Source organism: Juglans microcarpa x Juglans regia, chromosome 6D (assembly GCF_004785595.1).
Source record: "Juglans microcarpa x Juglans regia isolate MS1-56 chromosome 6D, Jm3101_v1.0, whole genome shotgun sequence".
NCBI classification, from domain to species: domain Eukaryota; kingdom Viridiplantae; phylum Streptophyta; class Magnoliopsida; order Fagales; family Juglandaceae; genus Juglans; species Juglans microcarpa x Juglans regia.
In genome coordinates, this window is record NC_054604.1 from 187,425 (window position 1) to 211,420 (window position 23,996).

A 23,996-nucleotide genomic window follows, 5' to 3' on the forward strand; every position below is an offset into this window, starting at 1 on the left:
CATTTATCACTCTTATTCCCAAGAAAAAAACCCCTGTGAAAGTGGTTGATTATCGACCAATTAACTCGTGCAATGTACGTTATAAGCTGATATCTAAAGTAATTGCAAATAGGCTTAAGAAGATTTTACTTGCAATTATATCTGAGTCACAAAGTGCTTTTGCTCCTGGGAGACTTATAACAGATAATGTCTTGGTAGCATATGATCTTATTCATTACTTGAAACACAAAAGGAAAGGGAAGTAAGGCTACATGTTTTTAAAGTTAGACATGAGCAAAACTTATGATAAGGTAGAATGAGACTTTTTGGAGTTTGTTATGATGAAGATAAGGTTTAATAATAAGCGATTAATATGATTATGAAGTGTGTCCAGATTGTAACTTTTTTAGTGCTAATAAATGGGGAACCAAAAGGCCCTATCATGCCCAGCAAAGGGTAAAGACAAGGGGATCCCCTATCCCTTACCTATTTTTGTTATGTACTGAATGGCTTATAGCCCTACTTAGAACAGCTGATAAGGAGTTCCAATTCTTAGGTATAAAGCTTTGTAGAGGGGCCCCATACATTAATCATCTTCTATTTGTAGATGATAATGTTATTTTTTGTAAAGTTGCCATGCAGAAAAATAGAAAGGTGCATTGGCTACTAGACAAATATGAGAGGGCATCTAGACAGAAGATAAATCGTGAAAAAACTGTTGTGGTGTTCTAAAAAAATGTTTCTGAGATTGCACAGAAAGATATAACGACATTGTGGGTTGTAGATCAGGTGCAACAATATGAAAAATACCTTGGCCTTCTTTCAGTAGTACTAGGTAGATCTAAAAGTAGAGTCTTTTTAGATATAAAACACAAGGTCTGGCTGAAGCTACAGTGTTGGAAGGAACAAATGTTATCCCACGTGGTGGGGGTGGGGGGGGGGGGGGGGGGGGGGGGGGGGGGGGGGGGGGGGGGAGAGGGGGTAAAGAGATCTTAATTAAGGTTATTGCTCTATCTATTCCCACGTACTCAATGAGCTGTTTTTTGTTGCCGGGTTATGCTTAGATTTAGAAGCTTTGATGGCAAAATTCTGGTGGGGACAAAAGAAGGATGAAAGAAAAATCCAGTGGATTAGTTGAGATAAAATGTGTGACTCAAAGTTCAGAGGGGGATTAAGTTTTAGAGATCTAAGAACCTTCAACTTGGCTTTACTGGATAAACATGGAGGATGCTGCATGAGGATGGCACTTTGTTGCAAAGAGTGTATAAAGCTAAGTATTTTCCAAAAGGTAATTTGTTTGAAGTTGGTCTGGGAAATAATCCTTCGTATGTATGGAGATGGATATGGGAAGCAAAAATGAAAAAATTGGCTAAGTACAGGCTGTAGATGGAGGATAGGAGATGGAAAAATTGCCAAAATCTAGAAGGATGACTAGCTCCCAGGACATGAAGCACTATGGTTAGAAGCTGGTGACACCAGAGAAGTTGATATGAATGAAACAGTTGATAAGCTTTTTAGCAGACAAACAAAATAGTGGGAAGTAGATAAGGTGAGAGCTTTATTCAATCCAAATCTAGCTGATGAAGTTTTGAAGATTATTGTCTGTCTAGGAAACCAACTAGATAAATGGATCTGGGCTCGAGAGAAAAATGATTTTTTTAGTGTCAAAAGTGCCTATAGGTTGTTTAGAGACAGAAACAAGGCCAACACTGGAGAATGTTCAAGCACCACAAACTAACAGGCTTTTTGGAAAGTTTTGTGGAAGATGCCTATTCCTAACAAAATCAAAATTTATGCCTGGAGAGCATGCAATGATGGATTACTTACACAGTACAATCTCGAGAAAAAATGTGTCCCTACTGAAGGAAAATGTTTTTTTTGCAAAGAAGTGGTGGAAGATACTCCTCATGCACTCTTTTTCTATTCAAATATCAGGGATTATTGGAAAAAGTTTGTTCTGATAGTGCATGAAGTAGACATAAAAATGTCTGTCATGGACATTGCGCTTACTGTGAAAGAGGAAGTGGGGATAATCTGACTACTCTTTTCCTACTAGCTTAGGGCTTTTGGCATAGAAGGAATAAAATGATAGCTGAACAGAGTTGGATAGACCCAAACCAAGCAATAGAACATGCCTTCTCATTGCAACATTTCCACAGGTGAGCCAAAGTTGTGCCAAATTCAAAGATAAGAAAATATTGTTGTTGGAAACCATCCCATGCTAGTTTTTAAAGTTAAATGTGGATGGGGCTATGTTTTTTGATCGACATAAGGCAGGAATTGATGATGTTCTAAGAAATGAAATGAAGATATTGTCTTGGCAGCTAGTAAAATAGAAAAACATGAGCTAGGAGACATAGAACGCTTGGCTATGTTTAAAGGTCTCCAAATATGTGCTAATATGGGGATTAAAAAACTGATTCTGGAGAGCAATAGCTTCTGATGGTGAATAAAGTCAATGCTAATAGGGTTTCTTATTCTATGCTAGGAAATCTGGGACGAGAGGTTAAGAAGCTTTAGCTTGCATTTGTTGAGTGCTTGATCCAACATGTTGATAGATATGGGAATGAGGTAGCACATAAGTTAGCTAGACATGCTTGGAATATTGATGATTTAGATATGTGGTGGGAGAATGTTCCCAAGTTTATTTCTCAAGCCGTATGGCTTGATAAAAACTTGTAATGCTTCTTTCTATCAATGATATTGGTTTTCCTATTAAAAAAATTATAATTTTGAAATAAAACTTAAATAATTTATTGTGGGTTCATTTTGAGTTAATCGGGTTGACCCATTTATAATCGTGTCTCAACAGATCAATCCATTTTGATCTGAACTAATTTATATCAAACTCAAATCCATTAATTTCATGTTATATTTATGTTGGGTTTACAAGTCGTATCCCATATTTCCATCCCTAATAAAACCTCCCCTTATAACTTTGAAAATGCAACTACAAAAATATCTTGAATATAACAGTCTAACAGAATGAGTGAATATGACTATTTATCTGATTTCACAATAAAATTTGAAGCATAAAATGAAAGACTTACCTATGAAGAAAAGCCAAGCCCCACCATACTTCCTTGAGACTTTTCAATAATAATTCTGATAAGGCATTGGCTAGCACCCTAATGAACAAATTATTAATTATGAAGCATGGCAAATCCAGAAGCGTGCATGAGCACATAATGGAAATGAGGGATATTGCAGCCCAACTAAGGTCTTTAGAGATTGAGATTTCAAAGTCATTCCTTATCCACTTTATACTCAACTCTCTTCCTACAGAATATGGACCATTTAAGATTTCTTACAACACATAAAAGGAAAAATGGTTTATTAATGAACTTTTAACCATGTGTGTACAAAAAGAAGAGAGATTGAAACATGAAAATATTGAGAGCGCTCATTTTGTTACTCAAAGTAAGGGACAATGGAAGAAAGACAAAAGTGTCAGTACTAATAAGTGGAAGAAGGATGGAAAAATGTCATTTAAACGCTATAGAGACAATGATACATGCTTTTTCTGCAAGAAAAAAAGGACACAAAAAGAAATGTTGCATAAAGTATAAATCATGTCTTGAGAAGAAAGATAATCTCAATTCTCTTGTGTGCTATGAGTCCAATTTTATAGGTTCTCATCATAATACACGGTGGATTGATTCGAGTACCTCAATTCATGTTGTCAATATCATGAAGGGGTTTTTCAGCCTAAGAAAACTAATGGAAAGTGAACAAGGCATCTACTTAGGAAATGGGATGCATTCGCACATCGAGGCTGTAGGAACTTTTAGACTTATTTTAATTAATGGTTATATTTTGTATCTTGAAAACACATTTTATGTACCTTCATTTTCTAGAAACTTGGTCTCTATATTTAGATTAGTACAGGATTTGAATTTAATTTTGTGAAGTCAAATGTTTATATATTTAAAAACTCCACATTTGTAGGCTTTGGGACCTTGATTAATGGTTTGTATAAATTAAATTTAGATTTTGTTTTTGAAAATAGTCTATTAATTCTGCATGATAATATTGGCACTAAACGTAATATTATTGATGAGTCATCCTCTATATTATGGCATAGGAGATTGAGACTTATCTTCGTAGAAAGAATAAAAAGAATAGTTAATGATGAAGTCTTAAAGAATTTAGACTTCTCAGATTTTGGTATTTGTGTGGATTTCATAAAGTGTAGGCAAGCCAACAAAACAAGTAAATGTGCCAAGAGGAGTGAGGGAATTCTTGGGATCATACACATTGACATATGTATACCATTTAGTACCCTTTGTTTGAATGGTCAGAGATATTTTATCTCATTTATTGATGACTATTCACGATTTATGTATTTTTACCTCATTTTTGATAAATTAGAAGCACTAGATGCTTTCAGAATATATGAAAAAGAAGTAGAGAGACAATTAGAAAGGAAAATAAAGATCGTAAGATCTGACATGGGTGAAAAATATTATGGTAGATACACAAAGTCAGGACAATAACCAAGTCCATTTGCAAATTTTCTCAAGGAAGAAGGCATTATTGCTCAGTATACAATGCTAGGTTCACCTCACCAAAATGGTGTTGATGAAAGGCGAAACCGTACCCTTATGGATATGGTAAGAAGTATGCTCGGTAATTGTAATTGTAATTTTCATTTATCTTTGTGGAATGAGTCTTTAAAAACTGCAATGTATATCTTAAATAGGGTTCCATCTAAGGTTGTATCCAAAACACCATTTGAATTATGGAAAGGAGGGAAACCTAGTTTAAGACATACGTGCATATTGGATTGTCAAGTTGAAGTTAGGGTCTACAATCCACAACTAAAGAAATTGAATCCGAGGACAGTTAGTGATTATTTCATTGTTTATGCAAAAAATTCTAAGGGCTATAGATTTTATTGTCCCTCACATACACCTAGAATTGTGAAAGCCAGAACTGTAAAATATATTGAGAATAAGTGGGAGTAATGTTTCTTGAAAGATAGAGTGGGAGGAAACACAAAATTCGGATATTACATTCATAAATGAAAATGAAATGATTGTCATTCAAGGAAATCAATATGATATCCTTGAAGATCAATGAATTCAAGAACCACCCCCTCATGTGGAATATACCAACTTTCACTCTACAGTATAATATCCACATAATATGGATGAAATTGTAGAATTAAGAAGATCCTCTAGAACAAGGAAGCATGCTATTTCTGATTATTATTTTGTATACCTACTAGAGTCTGACTTTGATGTAGGACCTAAAGACAATCCCATCTCATTTTCACATGCCATGAGTGGAGAAAATTCAAAAGTTTGGCATGAAGCTATGATAGAAGAAATGGAATCCATGGCTAAAAATCAAGTTTGGAAAATTGTCGAGTTACCTAAAAGAGTTAAAACCATTGGCTGTAAATGGGCTTATAAAACTAAGAGAGACTCAAATGGTAATATCAATAGATATAAAGCCAGACTTGTAGCTAAAGAATTTCCACAAAGAGAAGGTTTTGACTACTAAGATACTTTCTCTCCTGTTTCTAAAAAAGATTCTTTTAGAGTAATCATGGCATTAGTAACTCATTTTGATTTAGAGCTACATCAAATAAATGTGAAAACAACGTTTTTAAATGAGACTCTTGAAGAAGAAGCATACATGAAGCAATTTGAAGGGTTTTATTATAATAAAAGTGATCATTTTAGTTTGCAAGCTAAAGAAATCAATTTATGAACTAAAACAAGCATCCCGTCAATGGTATTTGAAATTTCATGCTATTATTACTTCATTTGGTTTTAAAGAGAACATCGTGGAATAAGTGTTTATTTTTTTAGTCTCATATGTTGATGATATTTTACTTGCAACTAATGATTTGAGTCTACTACATGAAACCAAAAAATTTCTATTCCAAAGCTTTGAAATGAAGGATTTAGGTGAATACTCTTGTGTTTTAGGCATAAAGATTCACCGAGACAAATCTATAAGAATTTTAGGACTTTCTCATAAAGTCTACATTGAAAAGTTGTTGGAAAAAGTCAAAATGAATGAACGTACACCAAATGCAGCACCCATATTAAAGGGTGATAAATTCAATTTAATTCAATGTTCGAAAAATGATTTGGAAAAGAAAGAAGTAGAAAACATTTCAAATGCATCTACTGTTAGTAGTTTAATGCATGCACATGTCTGTATAAGACTTGATATTGCATATGCTATGGGAATGTTGAGAAGATACCAAAGCAATCCTGGAATAGAACATTGGAAGACTGCTAAAAATATTATGAGATATTTACAAGGAACCAAAAATCATATGCTTACTTATAAGTAAGTTGATTATCTGGAAGTGGTTGGATATTCAGACTCATTTTGCAGGTTGTTAAAACTCCAGAAAGTTCACTTCAGGGTATGTCTTCATGTTAGCAGGAGGTGTCATACGATGGAAAAGTACCAAACAGACAATGATTGCATTATCTACTATGGAGGCAGAGTTTATAGCATTCTTTGAAGCAACTTCACAGGCAAAATAGTTGAGGAGTTTTATCATAGGGCTTCAAGTTGTGGATTCTATATCTAAGCCTTTAAGGATTTATTGTCATACTTTGGCAACAGTTTTCTTTTCTAAGAATAACAAGAGTGAGAGCAAAAGCAAAGATATTGACATAAAGTATCTTGCTGTCAGAGAGAGAGAGAGTTAAGTTACAAGAAGTCTCAATAGGGCATACAAATACATCATTTATGATTGCAGATTCCATGACAAAAGGGCTCTCAATAAAAATGTTTTTGATACATGTAGAGAGCATGGGGTTAATGAGTCATTTTATGTTTGATTTGATTATTGTATACGATACTTCTTGTTGTTGTTATGAATAATATTTTTATTTGTGCACACAAAGAATTTGCTTCTAATCTATAATGTATAGACGCAGAATGACTTATATGAAGTCATTCATAAAAAGATATATTACATATGAAAATTTATTTAGAGAGACTGATATAGTGTAATACATGGAAAGAAATGTTAGTAAAATAACATAACTGTTATAATTTATGTATTATATCTTTCTTATAAAGGTTATGGTTTGAGTAGTTTTATTTATGGTCATATTCAGTTTTGGCTACCCATATGATTTGAAATGACTGTAACGTAAGTCAAGTGGGAGACTTAAAGATGGCTTACGTGCCACATCCTTTTAAATATATTATATATTTATTTTAATAGTTTTATAATTGTATTAAAACTCTAGGTAATTAAAATAAAGACACTACTCATTTGAGAGTATCTTTGCTTTTGCTCCCACTCTTGTTTTAAAAATTATAAAGAATAACGTAAGGAACAAGAAGTCTCAATAGAGCATACAAGTACATCATTTATATAAGAAACAAGAAGTCTTAATAGAGCATACAAGTACTCATTATAATTTTTACATTATATAGTAAACTAATAATGACAAAAAAAGAAATCTATTCTTAGAAGAAGAGTACCAGAAATAATTATTATGTGAGATACTTTCAAAACTAATAATTACATAATATTTATTTGATACTTTTGATATTCTCATTGAGTTAATTAATTTTTTTAATCAGATATTTTTTTTCTATTTAAAAAATTCTACTTGATATTTTTTTGGGGGGCCTTCTAATACAAGGGGCCTTAGGCAATTGCCTAAGTTGCCTAATAGAAGAGCCGGTCTGGTTACATTCTTTGAAGGAATAAAGCAACACTTAGAAAGCTGTGAATAAGGGTCATAACCGATCTATATATAAATGCGTGTGATTTTCCATCAGTCATAATCATTAACGTAAACTAAAGATAGACTGAAAATCCTTAACCCCTTCAAATACTTGATCAACGACGACCACATGTAAGTGCTCTAACGATTCTTTTATTATTAAATTATCTCCCAAATCTTACAATACAACCACTTAAGATACAAGCCAAAAAGTCTAGTAATTATCTGTCCCAATACAAACAATTTTAAGCTTATATTGAGCAAGCTTGAGTGGTCGAAAACGGTTCCTCCAAGTGTATCGATCAATGTATTAATATGTGTTTTTTTAAAAGAATTTATGTGTGTATTTTTTTAATATTTAAAAAAAAACACACACACACAAATGTTAAAAAAATATATAAATACACTGGTACGGTAGGGGGCACATAATTCGGGAAACTAAGCGTTATCCTTGAGCAAATGCCATTGCTGAGCTGCTCTGTTGTTAATATATATTTCACTAATTTGACTAGCTAGCTACGTGAGGAGAGGTCACTCCTTGATCAAGTCGGCCAATTCAATTGGACAACACATTTTAGTCTTTCAGTTAATTGCTTCTTCTTTTTTTAGATAAACATTAAAAATAGTATCTCAATTTTCATTTATTTTCAAACAAATCCATCATTGTTTTTAGAGTTGTTAATAAGATTAATTCGAATTACCTCAAGAAGTAGAATGTTCACAAGGCCGGATCTTTACTCGTTTTACAACCATGTCACTTTTTTGTGATTGCACATTTACGTTGCTTAGAAGGCAACTAGAGTCTGCTAAAAAAATTACATACTCAAAGATTAAGAGATCTAGATGGTTTCTCTAAGAAATCGTAGAGAGAAATGAGAGCTTTTCTTTTGTACGTAAACTTTTTCTACGCACACTAATTTAATGTACGTAAAACTCTTATTTAAAGAGTTTTCAAATAGGCGGTTAATTAACTTCTTTGAAGTTAAGTGGTAATGGTGAGAAGTTAATTAATAACTTTCTCATCCATGTGGACATATCATGGGTTAAGGGGTACCCATTACCAACATCTCCCACTTGTCCACAATGGTTGCTATAACTATTAATAATTTTCTCTTGATCTCTCAACCAATTATCTCTCACATAGAAAATGAAGCGTGCGACTTGACGAGAAGGCAAAGGGTATGAGTACTATATTAAGTTACCATTATATTAACATACTAACATAGTACATCACTCATAATATCTCATCTATGCCCCAGACTATTTGATCTCACTAGATCAAGGGTCTTCAATCTCACACGAGTTTATAAGTCAAAGTGATTCTTGACTTCATATTATATAATATGCTCATGATTATATTGAGTCAAAATGACATAATCACCCGGGCTATAAGATAAAAAATAACAAGTAAGAATCCAAACAATCTTTCCTAGATACTCATGTCAATTCAATTAGACTTGATTGCTTCCTATACATGTTCAGCGAGACTGTATCATTCGTGGCCCTAAGAAAACATGTTAAAGTAGTAATATCAAGTTTTCATCTCATGACATGGTTCCAAGTTCAAGAGCATAAGAATAGATCATTTATTGATCCATTAGGGCTCACATAGTGATGGAGCAGAGCCCATTGAATCACTCCTTTATATGGTTATTTATAGCACATATAATATGAAATGTATGTTACGGCGGAACTCCCACTTAATTGGTTTGTTACATTCAAACGTCGTAAGAATCCTAGTCTAGTTGCCACAAATGCGCTCTAACTTGAGTTTCTTAATACAATCACTCATCTAGCGCTTGCCTAAGATTTCATATTCCACTTAATTAGGTTTCATGAAATTGTGCAAATACTTCATATATGACTTTTGAAAGTCTCTTCTTAGGCATACTAAGGTGACATTTTTTAAATTTATCTTGAATGCTCCAAAATCATTAAGATGTTTACTAGCTCGCTTTCCAAACGCCAAGGTGAGCATCCATGTGAGTAGACTGATCTTTGTCTGGTGACATCTTTATAATGTGTGCTTTTCACTTAATATCAATTAATTAATAATATGAGATAAACACAATAATCTCATTATAATAGATACTAACAGTGTCAAATATACAATAAAGTCTAAGATATCCTCAATACAACATATATCAAATCTAATGAAATCTCAAACTCTTAAGATGAGTTTGAAAAACATTTGAACAAGTATCCTTAGTAAGAGGATCAGCTACCATCTTGCTAGTATAGATATGTTGTAGGATCACCTCATCTCGCGCAATAACATCTTGAATGTAGTGAAAAGTAATATTTATGTGTTTGGTTTTGTCATTGCATTTGGGATCCTTGGCATATATCAAAGCTGCCATAATATCACTATATATCTTAACGGCTTCATTTGCAAGAGTCGTAACCTCTAGGCGTTGAAAAAATCTCTTCAATCAAACAACCTCTTGTACAACTGCTGAACAAGCAACGTACTCTGACTCCATCATGGATAAAGCAATGCATGATTGTTTCTTGCTAAACCAAGAAATAGCTCTCTCATTACGCATAAATGCATAACCTATCATGGATTTTTGCTCATCTTTGTCACTAGCCCAATTAACATCACAATAACCCTTCAGTCTCACGTCTCCACCCTGATAGCAAAGAACAAGGTCTGTTGTCCCATGAAAGTATCAAAAAATCCTTTTAACTGCTTGCCATTGAATAGGTCTTGGGTTACTTTGATAACAATTAACCAATCCAACTGCAAAGCAAATTTCAGGTCTTGTACGCAATATAGTGTATTCAGACTTCCAGTTGCACTTGCATAAGGAACTTTGGCCATTTTTTTTTTCTTTTCCTCATCATTCTTAGGGCAATATTCTAGGCTCAATGTATAACCACTTTCAATTGGATCTATGTGTTTAGAGTTGTGCATACGAAATCGTTCTAGAATTCTCTTAATCTAAGTCTCTTGAGACAAACCAAGAAACTTCCTAGCACATAATTTGTTTCACCTATGTCTTTCTTTTCAAAAGTAGAGGACAACCACTCTTTTATAGTGATAATTATCTCCATATCATTTTTAACTAATAAGATGTTATCCACATACAAAGACAAAATTAAAAAACTCTTCCTCGTACGTTTGACATGCACACTAATGGTTTTCTTCTAGAATCTCAAAGCCAATTGAAGTAATGGTCTCATGAAATTTGAAGTACCATTGTTTAGATGATTGTTTAATGCAATAAATGAAATGTTTTAGCTGACATACTTTGCACTCTTGTCCTTTAACCTTAAAACTAACAAGTTTATCCATATAGATCTCCTCGTCTAACTCTTCATTGAGAAATACAATTTTCACATCTATTTGAAAAAGTTCCAAATCTAGATGTGCAACTATAGATAGAATGAGGCGAATGGAAGCAAATCTCACCATAGAGGAGAATGTTTCTTCATAATCTATACCTCTCTTTGAGTATAACTCTTCACCACGAGTTGGACCTTATACTTGTCAATTGATGCATCTGTCTAGAGCTTAATTTTTAAAACTCATTTGTTTTCAATAGATTTGCGCCCAGGTGGAAGATCAATTATTTTCTAAACTTGGTTCTTTACCATAGAATTCATCTCATCTCTCATAGTAGTTAGCCATTTATTTAAAACAGGTGAACTTAGTGCTTCCTCATAAGAAGTTCATCAAAGTCATACGAACCACACATGAAAGATTCACCTTGAATCTCAAAATGACAACGAGGAATGTTCCACGTTTGCTTCTACGTAACTGAGACTCTTTTGAGTTACTTTCTAATGGTACACTCCCATTAGAAGGTAAGTCACTCTCACCATCTAATGCGATTCTATGATATGATAATTCTACACCCTCTCCAAAAGATGGTGTAACACCCTCAAGTTCTTGCAACTCAAAAAGTTCAAGATCATTCTTTGATTCACCAATATTAGGAAAATCATTCTCGATAAATGTGACATCACGCGACTCTATTTCTGTCATCCCTCAATTAGAATGTTCACCAAACATTACATAGCCATTTGAGCTCTCTGAATATCTTATGAAGATATGCTTAGTTGCTCTAGGGCTAAGTTTCCTATATTTATGAGAAGTGGCGTGAACATAACCCATTGAACCCCAAGGCCACAAATGTTCCAAATTTGGTTTTGCGCCATTCTATAATTCATATGGGGTTGAAGGAACGAATTAGAAGGCACACAGTTCAAAATATAGGTAGTAGCTAGAAAAGCATCCCCCAAAATGATATTGGCAGGTTACTTTGCGCCATCATCGATCGAACAATTTCCAATAAGATATGATTCTTCCTTTCTGAAACACCATTTTGTTGTGGTATACCAGGAATAATTAATTGTCTGCGTATCCCTTTTAAATTCATTTCTTTCTAATTCTCAACCTCAATCACAAAGCACTAGAAACATTACAATACTTCAAAGCGATGGGAGATCAGATAGACATAACTGAAACGTGAGTAGTCATCTAGAAATGTGAGAAAAATAAAAGACGCTATGGCGTGCCTTCACATTTATAGGTCCACAAATATCAGAATGAACTAGCTCTAAAGGATAAGATGTCTTAGGGGCCTTTTCAAAAGGTTTCCTACAGGCCTTACCAGCTAAACAAGACACACACAGGTAGACTTACATTAGCGAGAGACCCCAATAGGCCTTCTCTAGCTAGTCTTTAACCATTCTATCTTTTTCGATGTGGCCTAGTCTAACATGTCATTTCAAAAAATTATAAATAACATCATCATCATTTGAGGACATAAAAGAAAATGAGAAATTATCTAAATCCAATATAAAGTAACCATTCGAAAGAAAACCATGTTCACACAAACTCTTATCCAAATAAAAGTTCAACTAAGGGCCATCAAAGTGAAAAGTAAAACTAAGTTTCAACATAGAAATAACTGAATATAGATTACATTAAACATTAGGTGCATATAGCATGAAGAAGTAACAAGCGCCTGAGACACATCTTGAGCTGGTAGGTGCCAACTTCAAGCACTTCTTCCCAAGTTCCGTTACCCAATATAACGTACTGTCCACCAGTTGATATTTTTCTATAATCTATGAACCCAGCTTGATCTCGAGTTACATGCTTGGTTGCTCCTGTGTCTACAATCCATTTAGGAATTGAGTGAGTAACAAAAATACGTTAACAAACATAAGTAAATGAGAGAGTTTTGTTTGGTGGATACCTTTTTTGCCTTAATGCATTCACGAGAAAAGTGTCCCATTTTTCCATGGTTATAGCAATTCAATTTCGACTTGTCCTTGCTAGCATGCTTGTCTCTGTGGTGCTTTGCTACTTTTCCATCCCTTGGCTTAAGACTATTTGCTGCTCCAGTAGATCTCCCATATTGCCTGCGCTTAGGCCTGAATGCCTTGCGCTTCCCTGCTTGGGCAACAAGAAGAGTATTACGGTCCATATCTATGCACTCCGCCTCTAGCTACAAATAGCGAGATATATCAGCAAAAGTCTTAATATTTTCACTGTGTCAAAACGAGTTTTATTTGCCCCCATATTGACTCGGGCAAAGATTGTATCACAACGGTAACTTGCTGTTCATCAGTGAGATTATTGCGACTTTAGATCACGAATCTAGGTAGACATCGACTTCAAATGCTCAATCATAGTATGTTTAGGGTCCATAACATACTACTCAAACCTCAAAGTGAGAGCATGAAGCCTAGTAATTGATGTCCCCCATAGACAATTTTCAGTTGGTTCCACAATGGGCAGTTGGGTAGTTCTCACATTCTCCAATAAGATCATTGTGCATGTTGCTAAGCATGGTAAAGTGCGTGCGTAGTGATCTTTCTTTGCCCAAGCCTGATATGATTTCATATCATGACAATATTGGGAAGTATTCCATTCCTCAGGTTGTATAATAAGGTGAGACAGATTTTCAAGAACCTCTTGTTCATTAAGCAGATATTGAATTTTCTTATATCACATGTCACAGTTGGTCCCATCCAGTTTCTCTTCTTTAGTAAGGTCAACAACTACTTCTTAGTGGCCATTATTACTATCTTCATTGCGCGAGATTGACATTAGCACATATTTAATTTTATTCCAAAATTTAAATAGACCATTAAATTCCTTCCTATATATTGGGATTGAAAATTTCACGAAAAGTTAGTAATTATCTCCCACTATATGAGTCAAAATACCATATCTAATTAAGTTTAAATAGAATTTATAGATTTGTTTTTTAAAAAAATACTCAAAACTCAAGCACATATAATCTATTCATCAAATATGAAAAATCCATAATTATTTCACTAAATACATTGCACATAGCTCAATGTGAAGCCTCATTGGTAATTTGGTGCATCATATTAAGGTGACTTTAAAGTATATCGATAAACGTGAAACACATCCCTTTACATAACCTTAATAATAAAGCTACATTCTCAATATTATATTTAAAAAAATCCTACAACAAATCTTCTAAGAAAACAATAAATAAATAGGGATGACACATTATCGATATACTTATAAACTACACCTTATCTATTCACATAAAATAAATACATACATTACACATGAGCCCAATAAATTACCAATGTCAACTCCATCCATTTAAAAGAAAAATAAGCTCAAACATCCAATCTTAGTGGTAGCCATAATGGTTCAATGGATAGAAAACCCACATTCTCAACTAATGAGAAGGGTTTAATAGGTCATCAAATTTAGGGACATATATTCAATATAGATATGCATTTAACAAATAATTCAATATATGCATCCAAATAATCTATATAAATATTCATATAATACAGAAAAACTAGACTTGAGGAAGTATGACTAGTGTCCCAAAAATAATTTTTATTATTATCAAGTTTTTTTTTAAACATTTTGTCAAAATTAATTTACAAAATATTGTTTTTGGCTTTGGGTCTCAAAAAATATATGAACCAACTTTAGACAATACAAAAGTAAACATGCTACACATGATAAAAATTGAACGTTGAAAGCTACTGCACGTGCCCCCATGCACCCTCCTATGCATGTGGCTTTGTTTTGGCTCTAGAGGTTAGCTTGTCTTTGCTTCACTTGTCGTGGCGGAGAGTGTACATCACCTCTACCTCTCACGGTGTTTTCTGACGTCCAAATATAAAATTCAGTCATCTTAATGTGCACGTGTGTTGATCAAGTGAGAAAAAATGCACCTTAAGTTTAAGGGTGAACCACACTCTCTGTGTTCGAGAGTGGGACTGTTAAAAAAATATTGTTCATCGTCTTTTTCCTCAACCCAAATTTTTGATTTTTTCCGATTTCAATCACATATTTTCAATCGATCATAACTTACTCATAATAAGTCTGAATTAAGCGTATGATATGTCAAATTAAAGCTCATGAACCTAGCTTTCTAACCATATAAAATTTATTTCCAGAAAATCAGATTTGGCTGGTTAAACATTGGCTCAAAGTCACGGTCCAAACATGAACTTTAAATTAGGGTTTCAAATTTATTATTCTATATGCAACGAAATTTCACCAAATTTAAGAGACATATATATGAAATTGTAAGGAATGTTTTTATGTAGAGAAATTAACCTTGAACATGTCATACCGTAGCCTCTAATAAAAAATTCGAAACACAAACTAATCATGGCATATTATCAATTACATGATTTTAAACTCATCCCAAAGCATCAAACAACATGTAATTATATTCATATAGGCGAAAACAAGCAGCATAGAAACTAATACCAATGTTAAATAAGGTTAATTCGAATTATCTCAATAAGCGAAATTTTCACAAGGCTGGATCTTTATTGATCTTACAACCCACATTACTTTTTTGTGATTGCACTTCTACATCACTTAGAAGACTACTAGAGTCTCTTAAAAAAGTTTCATGCTTCAAGATTAAGATATCTAAATGGTTTCTATCGGAAATCGTAGAGAGAAATGAGAGCTTTTCTTTTGTACGTACACTTTTTGTATACACATTAATTTAATGTATGTAAAACTCTTATTTAAAGAATTTTCACATATGAGGTTAATTAACTTCTATGAAGTTTTTTTTATTTTTTTTCATAAAAGGAGAGCGGAACCTCTAGATTTTATTGAGTGCCTTCACTTATAGTGAAGGAAAATTGTAAATACAAGGATACTAAAATGACATAACATCACCCCGATAAACAAAAAACAATAAGCACTTTAAAATCGAAATCTCTAATAAGGAAGACCTAACTTATCTGTTTTAAGTAAGCCTTTTAGAAGAAAATGAAGATCAGGAAAATTATTCCAAATGTAGCTACAACCATTAGCACCCATGAGTGCCAAAAAGTCCGCCGGAGCATTACCTTGTCTATAAACTTGTGAAATTGTAAAATTCAAACCTGCCAAAATAGAAAGAATTTCCTCCAAAAAACCCTTCAAAGTACCAAAGACCACAACGCAAGTCCTTAATCCATTGAACCACAATCATTGAATTCAGCTCCAAGTCAACATGCACAAGTCCTAAGTTTGCAATAATGCGTAAGCCATGTAGAAGACTCATTCCTTCAGCCAGGTTATTAGAGCCATGCCCCAGATCAATCGCAAAAGCAGTAATAAGATCACCATGTGCATTCCGAATCACTCCTCATGCACCAAATTTTCTTGGGTTATTCAATGCATTACCATCAACATTCAATTTTACTCTCCCTTCCAAAGGTTTGTGCCAATATTGCACTACCTGCACATTTTTTCTATGAAGTTAATTAGTGGTAGGGGTAGAAAGTTAATTAATAACTTTTCCACCCATGTAGACACATCATGGATCATGGGGTATCCACTACCAACAAGAATAATAAGATTTATGCAACTTTTTCTACAATCATTTTTGCAACTAAATAACAGGATAGCATCACTTTATTAAAAACTACTGAAATTTTAGATTTTACATAGTTGCTTTAAAGTCGACTTGAACTTTTATAAGGTAGCTTGCATGCTAATTTAGATCTCGTTTATTTTCATAGATAAGATAATATGAGATGAGTTAAGATTAGAAGAAATGAGTTGAGATTAAAGTTAAAAAGTTGAATAAAATATTGTACTTAGAATATATTTTTTTAATATTATTATATTTTTTTAGATTTGAAAAAGTTGAGTTGTTTATTTTATTTTATATAAAAATTTGATAAAGTTGTAATAATTAGATAAAATGAGATGAGATGAAATAAGTTGAGAAGAATTGTGAAAACAACAAAACCTTAATTGCAAGGACGTTGTAACTCGATCGTGTATGTCAGTATGAAAAGTCAGCTCACAACCCCATCCTCTACCCTTTCGAAAGGCCGTTGTGGAGGATGATGAAGGAGCTAGCTCTCGCCTAGTAACAAACCATTACCTCTTGATGGGGATTTTTGTGATAAGTTTTTGCACCGTTGTCATGAATTAATGTCACATTAAAACACATGACACAAATCTTTTTGCCAGCTTTTTTCGGATGCACGAAACATGGATGATGAAACTGAAATACAAAGCTAGCGCTTTATTCCAGTATTCCAGTATCAAATATTAATTATTGAAAGTGTATCAACTTGTTCTACGCGCCTAGCTAACCAGAAAGAAAAGAAAAAGTACTGTAGTACTATATATAATGCATGGTATATGTCAAACTGGCCGTTGCATTCATTTAAAACTATACATGAATTACTATATATCATTCCATCTTGGAGTGGACAAGCGGAAGGATGATCTTATATCGTTGTAAATTCTCAAACGTACGTACTTGGTTTTGTTACAAAATTAAAACCATTTCGTACACGACACTCGAAAGAATCAAGTTTGCTTAGAAGTTCTTAACTAATAAATACCTAACGCAAGCAAATTGTAGACGGATTCCTGCACCAACCTCTAGGAGAACCTTTTTCCAGAGAGATTCACATTTTTCTTTTCACAAAATTGACGCTTCATAAGGTCTCATTTATTTTCAAGAAACTTCTCAATTCATCTTATCTAATTATTATAATTTTTTTAAATTTTCAAATAAAATAAAATAAACAATTTAATTTTTTTCAAATTTCAAAATAAAAAAAAATATTACAAAAAAATATTTTAATAATATTTTATTTAATTTTTAATTTTAATTTCAACTCATCTTATCTCATATGCGAAAACAAACGAGATCTATCTGTTAATTATGCCGATCTAGCTAGGTCCCAATCAAGCATGTTGTGGTTTTGCAAAGATGTAAAATTAGATTATCCTCAGGACAACAATACATCACTACATGAACAGTACATGCTGTTCATAAACACCACATGATCACTACATGAACAATACATTTTTTTTGGCCTATATATTCTGTATTTTGTTCCGTGTTTTGTTCTATGCAACAATCATTTCCCAAGTAAGATGCGGATATAAATGTTTTATGAAACTTGTGAGTGTCAGCATGCATCCTCTATGTTTTGTTTCTAATAACAATCCCTAATGAGAATAACTTCTCACCGGAGTATCTTATAAGTGTAGAACAATGGAAACTAATAGATGCAAGCCACGTAAGGGCTACATCTTCAAACTTGATGCACCGCACTGTAGGGGAACCCACTATGTCGAGACCCCCCCTCTCTCTCTCTACGAAAACCCCCTAGCCTCTCTCTCTCCAAACTCTCTCTCTCTCTCCTTCCCTCTCCTTCACGAACCCTGACTTGACCAGCAAAATCCTCTCCAAGGTCATAGAGTATTGCAAGAAACAACTATTGTTCTAGACCAGCTTCTCAGTATGCAGCTCCAGGAGAATCACACCAAAAGCAAAAACATCACTCTTGAAGGTTCTATATGGAAGGTCTGCACTCAGATTGTTGTCAACAACCATTAGACCATATTCACTGATGCGCATATGTTTATTTCTGTCAAACAAAATGTTTGTGGATTTTAGGTTCCCATGAGCAATGCTAGCTGCAACACTTAGTCTACTTCCCCAGTCAAATGGTTGTTTCTGTTACCTTGAAAATGAAAGAAAAAAAAATGACTCAGAAAAAATATTTTTGCATTTTTGATCGTGAAGGAGAGGGAAGGATAGAGAGGGGGATTCGTAACAGGGAGTTGGGCTAGGGTTTGATTCGAGAGGGGGGTTTCATGAAGGAGAGGGAATGAGAGAGAAGGAAGGAGAGAGAGAGGTGTTAGGGTTCATCGGTTCAGTGAGAGAGAGAGAGAGAGAGAGAGGGGGGGTGCTGGTGGGAGGGAGGGGATTGAGTCTCGAACTTAGACCTCTAATATTTAAAGTTTCTCTACAGCACACCCCACTACCCAGAACATGTATCTCCTACGTGGCACTACTCCATTAGTCTCCGTTGTTCTACACTTACAGGAGGCACCGGTTAGAAGCGCACCCCATCCCTAATTGCTAAAACTTAACTATAATATTACCATGAACCGTACACTATACTAGACAAAATAATGGATGGATAGGTAAAAGTAGTCGGGGCTCTTGTTAAAATTATATAAAACCGTGGAAAGTAATATTAAGATAATAAAACTAGTTGAATCGAGGGTACCTTCGAGTTAAGATAATTTTAGATGATTTAAATTAATTTGTAAATAATAATATTTTGTGAGTTTTATTGAGATGTATTTAAATATAAATAAATTGATATAAATATATTTAAATCTATAAAATAAGTTGAAATAAATTCAGATTCTTATAAAAAATTAAAAAATAATAAATTTGATCAATATTTGATTTAAAATGAATAGAAATGATGACCACATCCAAACATAATTTAAGTTCGTACAAAGGTTTGTAAAAGTAAACTGTTAGGGTAAGTTTGAAATTTAAACTCCTCTCAATTCATCTTAATTTAGTATTATAATTTTTTTAAATCTTAATATAAAATATAATGAATAATTTAACTTTTTTAAATTTTAAAATAATAATAATATTAAAAAATAATATTTTAATAATATTTTATCATTTCAACTTAACTCAACCCAATTCAACTTAACTCAACATTTAAACAAAATCTCAAACGAAAGAAGGATAATAAATAGCATGGGGAGAGCCGAGCTGACGAGGGACTTTGAGTTGGGTCCCCGAATCCGTGCGTACCAAAAGCATAACATACACAAACTGTCAAACACTGCGGCCCTACGAGTCTCAGATAAAGCGGGGCTCTGTGGCTAAGCTGAACAGCTGAAACAGTAGTAGTAAAATCTAATCGGTTTGGAGCCAGCCAGCGAAAATAAAAGCAAGACAGGCACAAAGCGTCCCCCGCGCGCCTATTTCTTTTCTATTTTGTCGTCTTTTTCAAACCCAACTAACAACCACCCCCACCCTCTCTCTCTCTCAAACTCAGCGAGTGTCCGGCGAGCGTATTCTCGCCGGAATTCGCTCATCCCTCCTCCAAATCTCGACGTTTTCACCATCCGAGCTCTACGAGTCTCCCGTAGAGATAAAAAGAATCTGTGATTTTTTGTTTTTATTTTTTTTAAGCAACGGGGTTAGATTTTTTTTTTTTAAATAAAAAACAACAGCAAAAAGGAAAATATTCCGTGTCTGCATCCGTCTCCGTCTCTTTCCAATTCTCCTTTTGGTTATGGTGGTGAATGATAGCTTGCAAGCGAATGCAAATGCAGGTTCTAACTAATCCACATATGCTCTCAGATCCCTTTTTTGTTTTTCTCTTCTCTCATTCCTTTCCTCCTTTGGTTCCTCTTTCTTCTCCCAATTTTCCAAATTCCAGACAGAGACAGGAGAGTGAGAGGGAGCGAGATTCGACATGATGGTCAATTTGTATTTTTAGGTTCGAATCTGTTACATTAGGTCAAATTCTCTTCTCATTTGTGTTTTCTTTCAAATATATGTTTTTTTCCTCATTTTGTGGCAATGACTTAAGAGTTTATATTCTTTTTTAATATCCTCTTTTATCGGTTTTTATCTTCATATTTTGTTAGAAATTGAATACCAAGCTTAATTATGCAAGCTGTGATTTTTTTCGGTGTTTTTTTCTGGGTGGAGGGAAAAACACACTTGAGTGGTAATTTTTGCCGATATTTTTTTTTAATTTTGCTCAATTTCCCTTTCCCTTGCCTTTTCTTGAAAACCAAGAAAAGCACTTATGTTTGGTCATTGGTTGGTAAGCAAGAGGATTTTTCGGTTTCTGGGGTCCGATTCTATGGATGACCCGTGATAATGCAAAATTTTAGATAATCGGTTTTTGATAATGCTATTAAGAGTTTCATGAAATACCATCTGTCAAGTAGATAATACTTAGAATTGTTTTTCAGATGAAGAGCTATGCAGCCTAGACAGAGTGGGCAAGTGAGAATCTTTAGAGTTTTTCTCTCTCTTATTAAAGTTTCTGGTTTGGGAGTTTCGGTATGCCATTTGAAGTAATGGATCAAAGGGTGTGTCTGCCTCGTCTCATTGCTTTGAAGAAATTTCTTTTCCTTCTGAGGTATTTATAGTCTAAAAGTACCCGGAAATCTCCCAATTTTTCCCTTGGCCCGTTTATAATTTGTTTTGTCAAATAGTCTGCAAGGAATTCCGGGTTGATTGTAAATTTCTTTTCCTTTTAGCTGTCAATTATATTCTCTATCTCCTATTTGTGCGGGCACGCGTGCTTAGCTGTTTTTTTTAAGAGTAATGCTGCATACCATACTCTCATCACACTTTCATCCCACTATGGTGATAAATGTGCCACATCTTACATAATGGGATGAAAGTGTGGCGTATGGAATTTTCCCTTTTTCAATTTGGTTGTGTAACTCGTCAACTTGTTTTGGACAGAAAGTTGGATATCTGAAACCCAAGGGCATGCCTCATCACGGAGGTGAGAACTATATAATTAGCTATAATGTTACACTTCAAATCAACTTCTCAAAATTTGGGAGGGAATGCAGATGTCCTACACTTAATTTAAAGATTACCATAAACCACTAGTCCAGAAACTAGTATGTACCATTGTGCTTTTAGGAGATTCTCGGATTGATTCAGGCACTATACATTGAAGGTCACGATTTTAAGCTGAAAACCATTTAGAGAAAGCTGGAGTTTTGCAGACCTGAGATTAGCCATGTTACCCTTGTTTTAAGCAACTACAGGGTCGTTATATTCTATCACCTGTAAATTGAACTTCTGGTTATTTTTTGGAGCACCTTGTCTGCCCCAGGTATTAAATTGGCCATTTGGCCCCTTATTGGAATCTTTAAAAGTATGTCTTCTCATTGGGAGATGATCTTTTTATATATGCCAATATCATGGTAATTTGTTTTGAAAAAAGGAAAGTTCAACTTCTTTCTGAGCAATTGTAATTATGGCCATGACTCTTTGCAAAATATGTCAAAGCCAGTTCAATGTATATTTGTCTTTAGTAATGATTTTAGTACAAGAACTATGTTTGGGGACTGCTAAGTTGAATGTATATTATTTTATCTATATTAGTTTTTTGCTTACAGATAAGTCGCTTTTGATTATGCATCTGTGACAGATTCTGGAAATATGCTTCTTTGATGATTCTTTTTATTACCTTTTCTGTGTGTTTAATCCTATCCTGTTTTATTGATAAGTGTTTCATTGTGGTAAAGTTGTGATGAGAGTTGTATTTCAACAGTTTGCTGGCAGCTATCAATCTGATTAGAGCTCATTGTTGTGACTTTCTAGCACGGTTCAATTTATATCTTGCTGTTTTTTAGTTTAGGCATCTTTTCTCAGGGCTTTCCCAACATGTTGGTGTTCCTCTTATTGTTTTGTCTTCATTCAGTAGGAATGAAGGGAGTGGTAGCAACACCTGGAAGCGTGTTGGATGCTTTACCACACCTAGAAAAACTTTCACCTATAGGGGCACAGTCTGTGGATACTCTGGAACTGCCACAGTCAATTCTACCTAGTGATCAAAGAAAAAAGACAGGTTCTGGTGGAGAAGAAGCTGATTTATCCAATGCTTCATGGGAATCCCTGAATCACCATATGGAATCGTTGTCAAATGCGTGCATGCAGCTGCCTTCTCATAGTTTGGACAGGAAGAAGACTGTTATCAGTGGCACCAATCATGAAAGTAGTTTGTTTTCAAGCTCATTGTCTGAAATATTTAGTAGAAAGTGTAAGATTTCATCTTCCATGTTTATCATATGCCATTCATATCTTAAATATGGGTAATAGTGTCTTTTTATTTTTGTTTTTCCCTTCGAGTTAGGTATTTTAATTGTCATAGTTATTGGTTTGAATATGCCATTGTTTCATGGTCAACATATACATATAGAAATTGAGTAAGCTCATTAGTTGACATAACGACGATATCTCACAACAACCGACCACTTAACTTTTGTTATGAAAAATCTTGCTTTAAGTCCCACATTTCACTTGTTTTATCTTGTGAGAAAGTTGGTTTTTTCTTTTCATAAACTGGCTTCAAAATCTCTCTGAAACTTCTTATAACCATAGGATTTTGCACTCTCTTCCTTAGTTTTTCTTGGTCAACTGAATGTTTTCTTTTTTCTTTCATTTTTTAAAGCCAATGACTTCATTTGCATTTGTTTGATATAATGGATATTTTGCTCCGTGCATTTTCCATAAATGTGGATGCTTGGATGCAGTGGGAATTTTGGGGAATGAGGTTCCATCTCATCAGCCTGCTAGTGCTGTTTTTTCCCACCATGATGAAGAGCTGTTTGAATCTATTGAAGAACTTGAGGCCCAAACTAGCGGAAATTTCCTTCCTGATGAAGATGACCTGTTTTCTGGCATGATTGATGAGCTGGCATGTAGTGCTCATGCCAATAGTGGAGATGACTTCGAAGATTATGATTTGTTCAGCAGTGGGGGAGGTATGGAATTAGAAGGGGATGATCGCATGTATATGGGGCAAAGGAATTTTGATTATCTCAGGGGCCTTTCCAATGGTCAAGTGGGTTCTAATAGCTCAATTGTTGGTGAACACCCTTTTGGTGAACACCCATCTAGAACACTCTTTGTGAGAAATATAAATAGCAATGTTGAGGAATCTGAATTGAAGGCTTTTTTTGAGGTGCATGTTACTCTTTTACATTTTGGCATTCTATTAGGATTTCTTCCAACTGAGTCATGGAAAGTTCAATTGACTACTGTGTTTTGTTCTGTCAGAAACATGGAGATATTCGAACGCTGTATACTGCCTGCAGGCATCGTGGGTTTGTTATGGTTTCTTACTATGACATAAGGGCAGCTCAAAATGCAAAGAAAGCACTTCAAAATAAGCCATTGAAGCGTAGGAAACTTGACATACATTATTCGATACCAAAGGTATGGTGGTTACTTTTATGCTGTTTCAATTGTATCATGCTGTTTTGGCGGTTGCTTAAACTAACAC

The 23,996-nt window shown here is 34.2% G+C and overlaps 1 protein-coding gene and 1 long non-coding RNA gene across 2 annotated transcripts in view; one reads left to right on the forward strand and one right to left on the reverse strand.

Moving 5' to 3' along the window:
- Positions 1–21,446, reverse strand: LOC121234409. Its single transcript, XR_005934388.1, has 3 exons — positions 21,307–21,446; positions 6,222–6,230; positions 1–11 (listed from the first exon to the last, which is right to left on the reverse strand). It is a non-coding gene; the product is annotated as an uncharacterized LOC121234409 (long non-coding RNA).
- The window catches only part of LOC121234408 (protein MEI2-like 1), an 8,829-nt gene continuing 4,759 nt past the window's right edge, over positions 19,927–23,996 (forward strand). The window contains 6 exon segments of the mRNA XM_041130340.1: positions 19,927–21,055; positions 21,058–21,107; positions 21,440–21,482; positions 22,416–22,751; positions 23,245–23,675; positions 23,771–23,929. Coding sequence (XP_040986274.1) covers positions 21,031–21,055; positions 21,058–21,107; positions 21,440–21,482; positions 22,416–22,751; positions 23,245–23,675; positions 23,771–23,929 — 1,044 coding nt within the window. The 5' untranslated portion in view covers positions 19,927–21,030.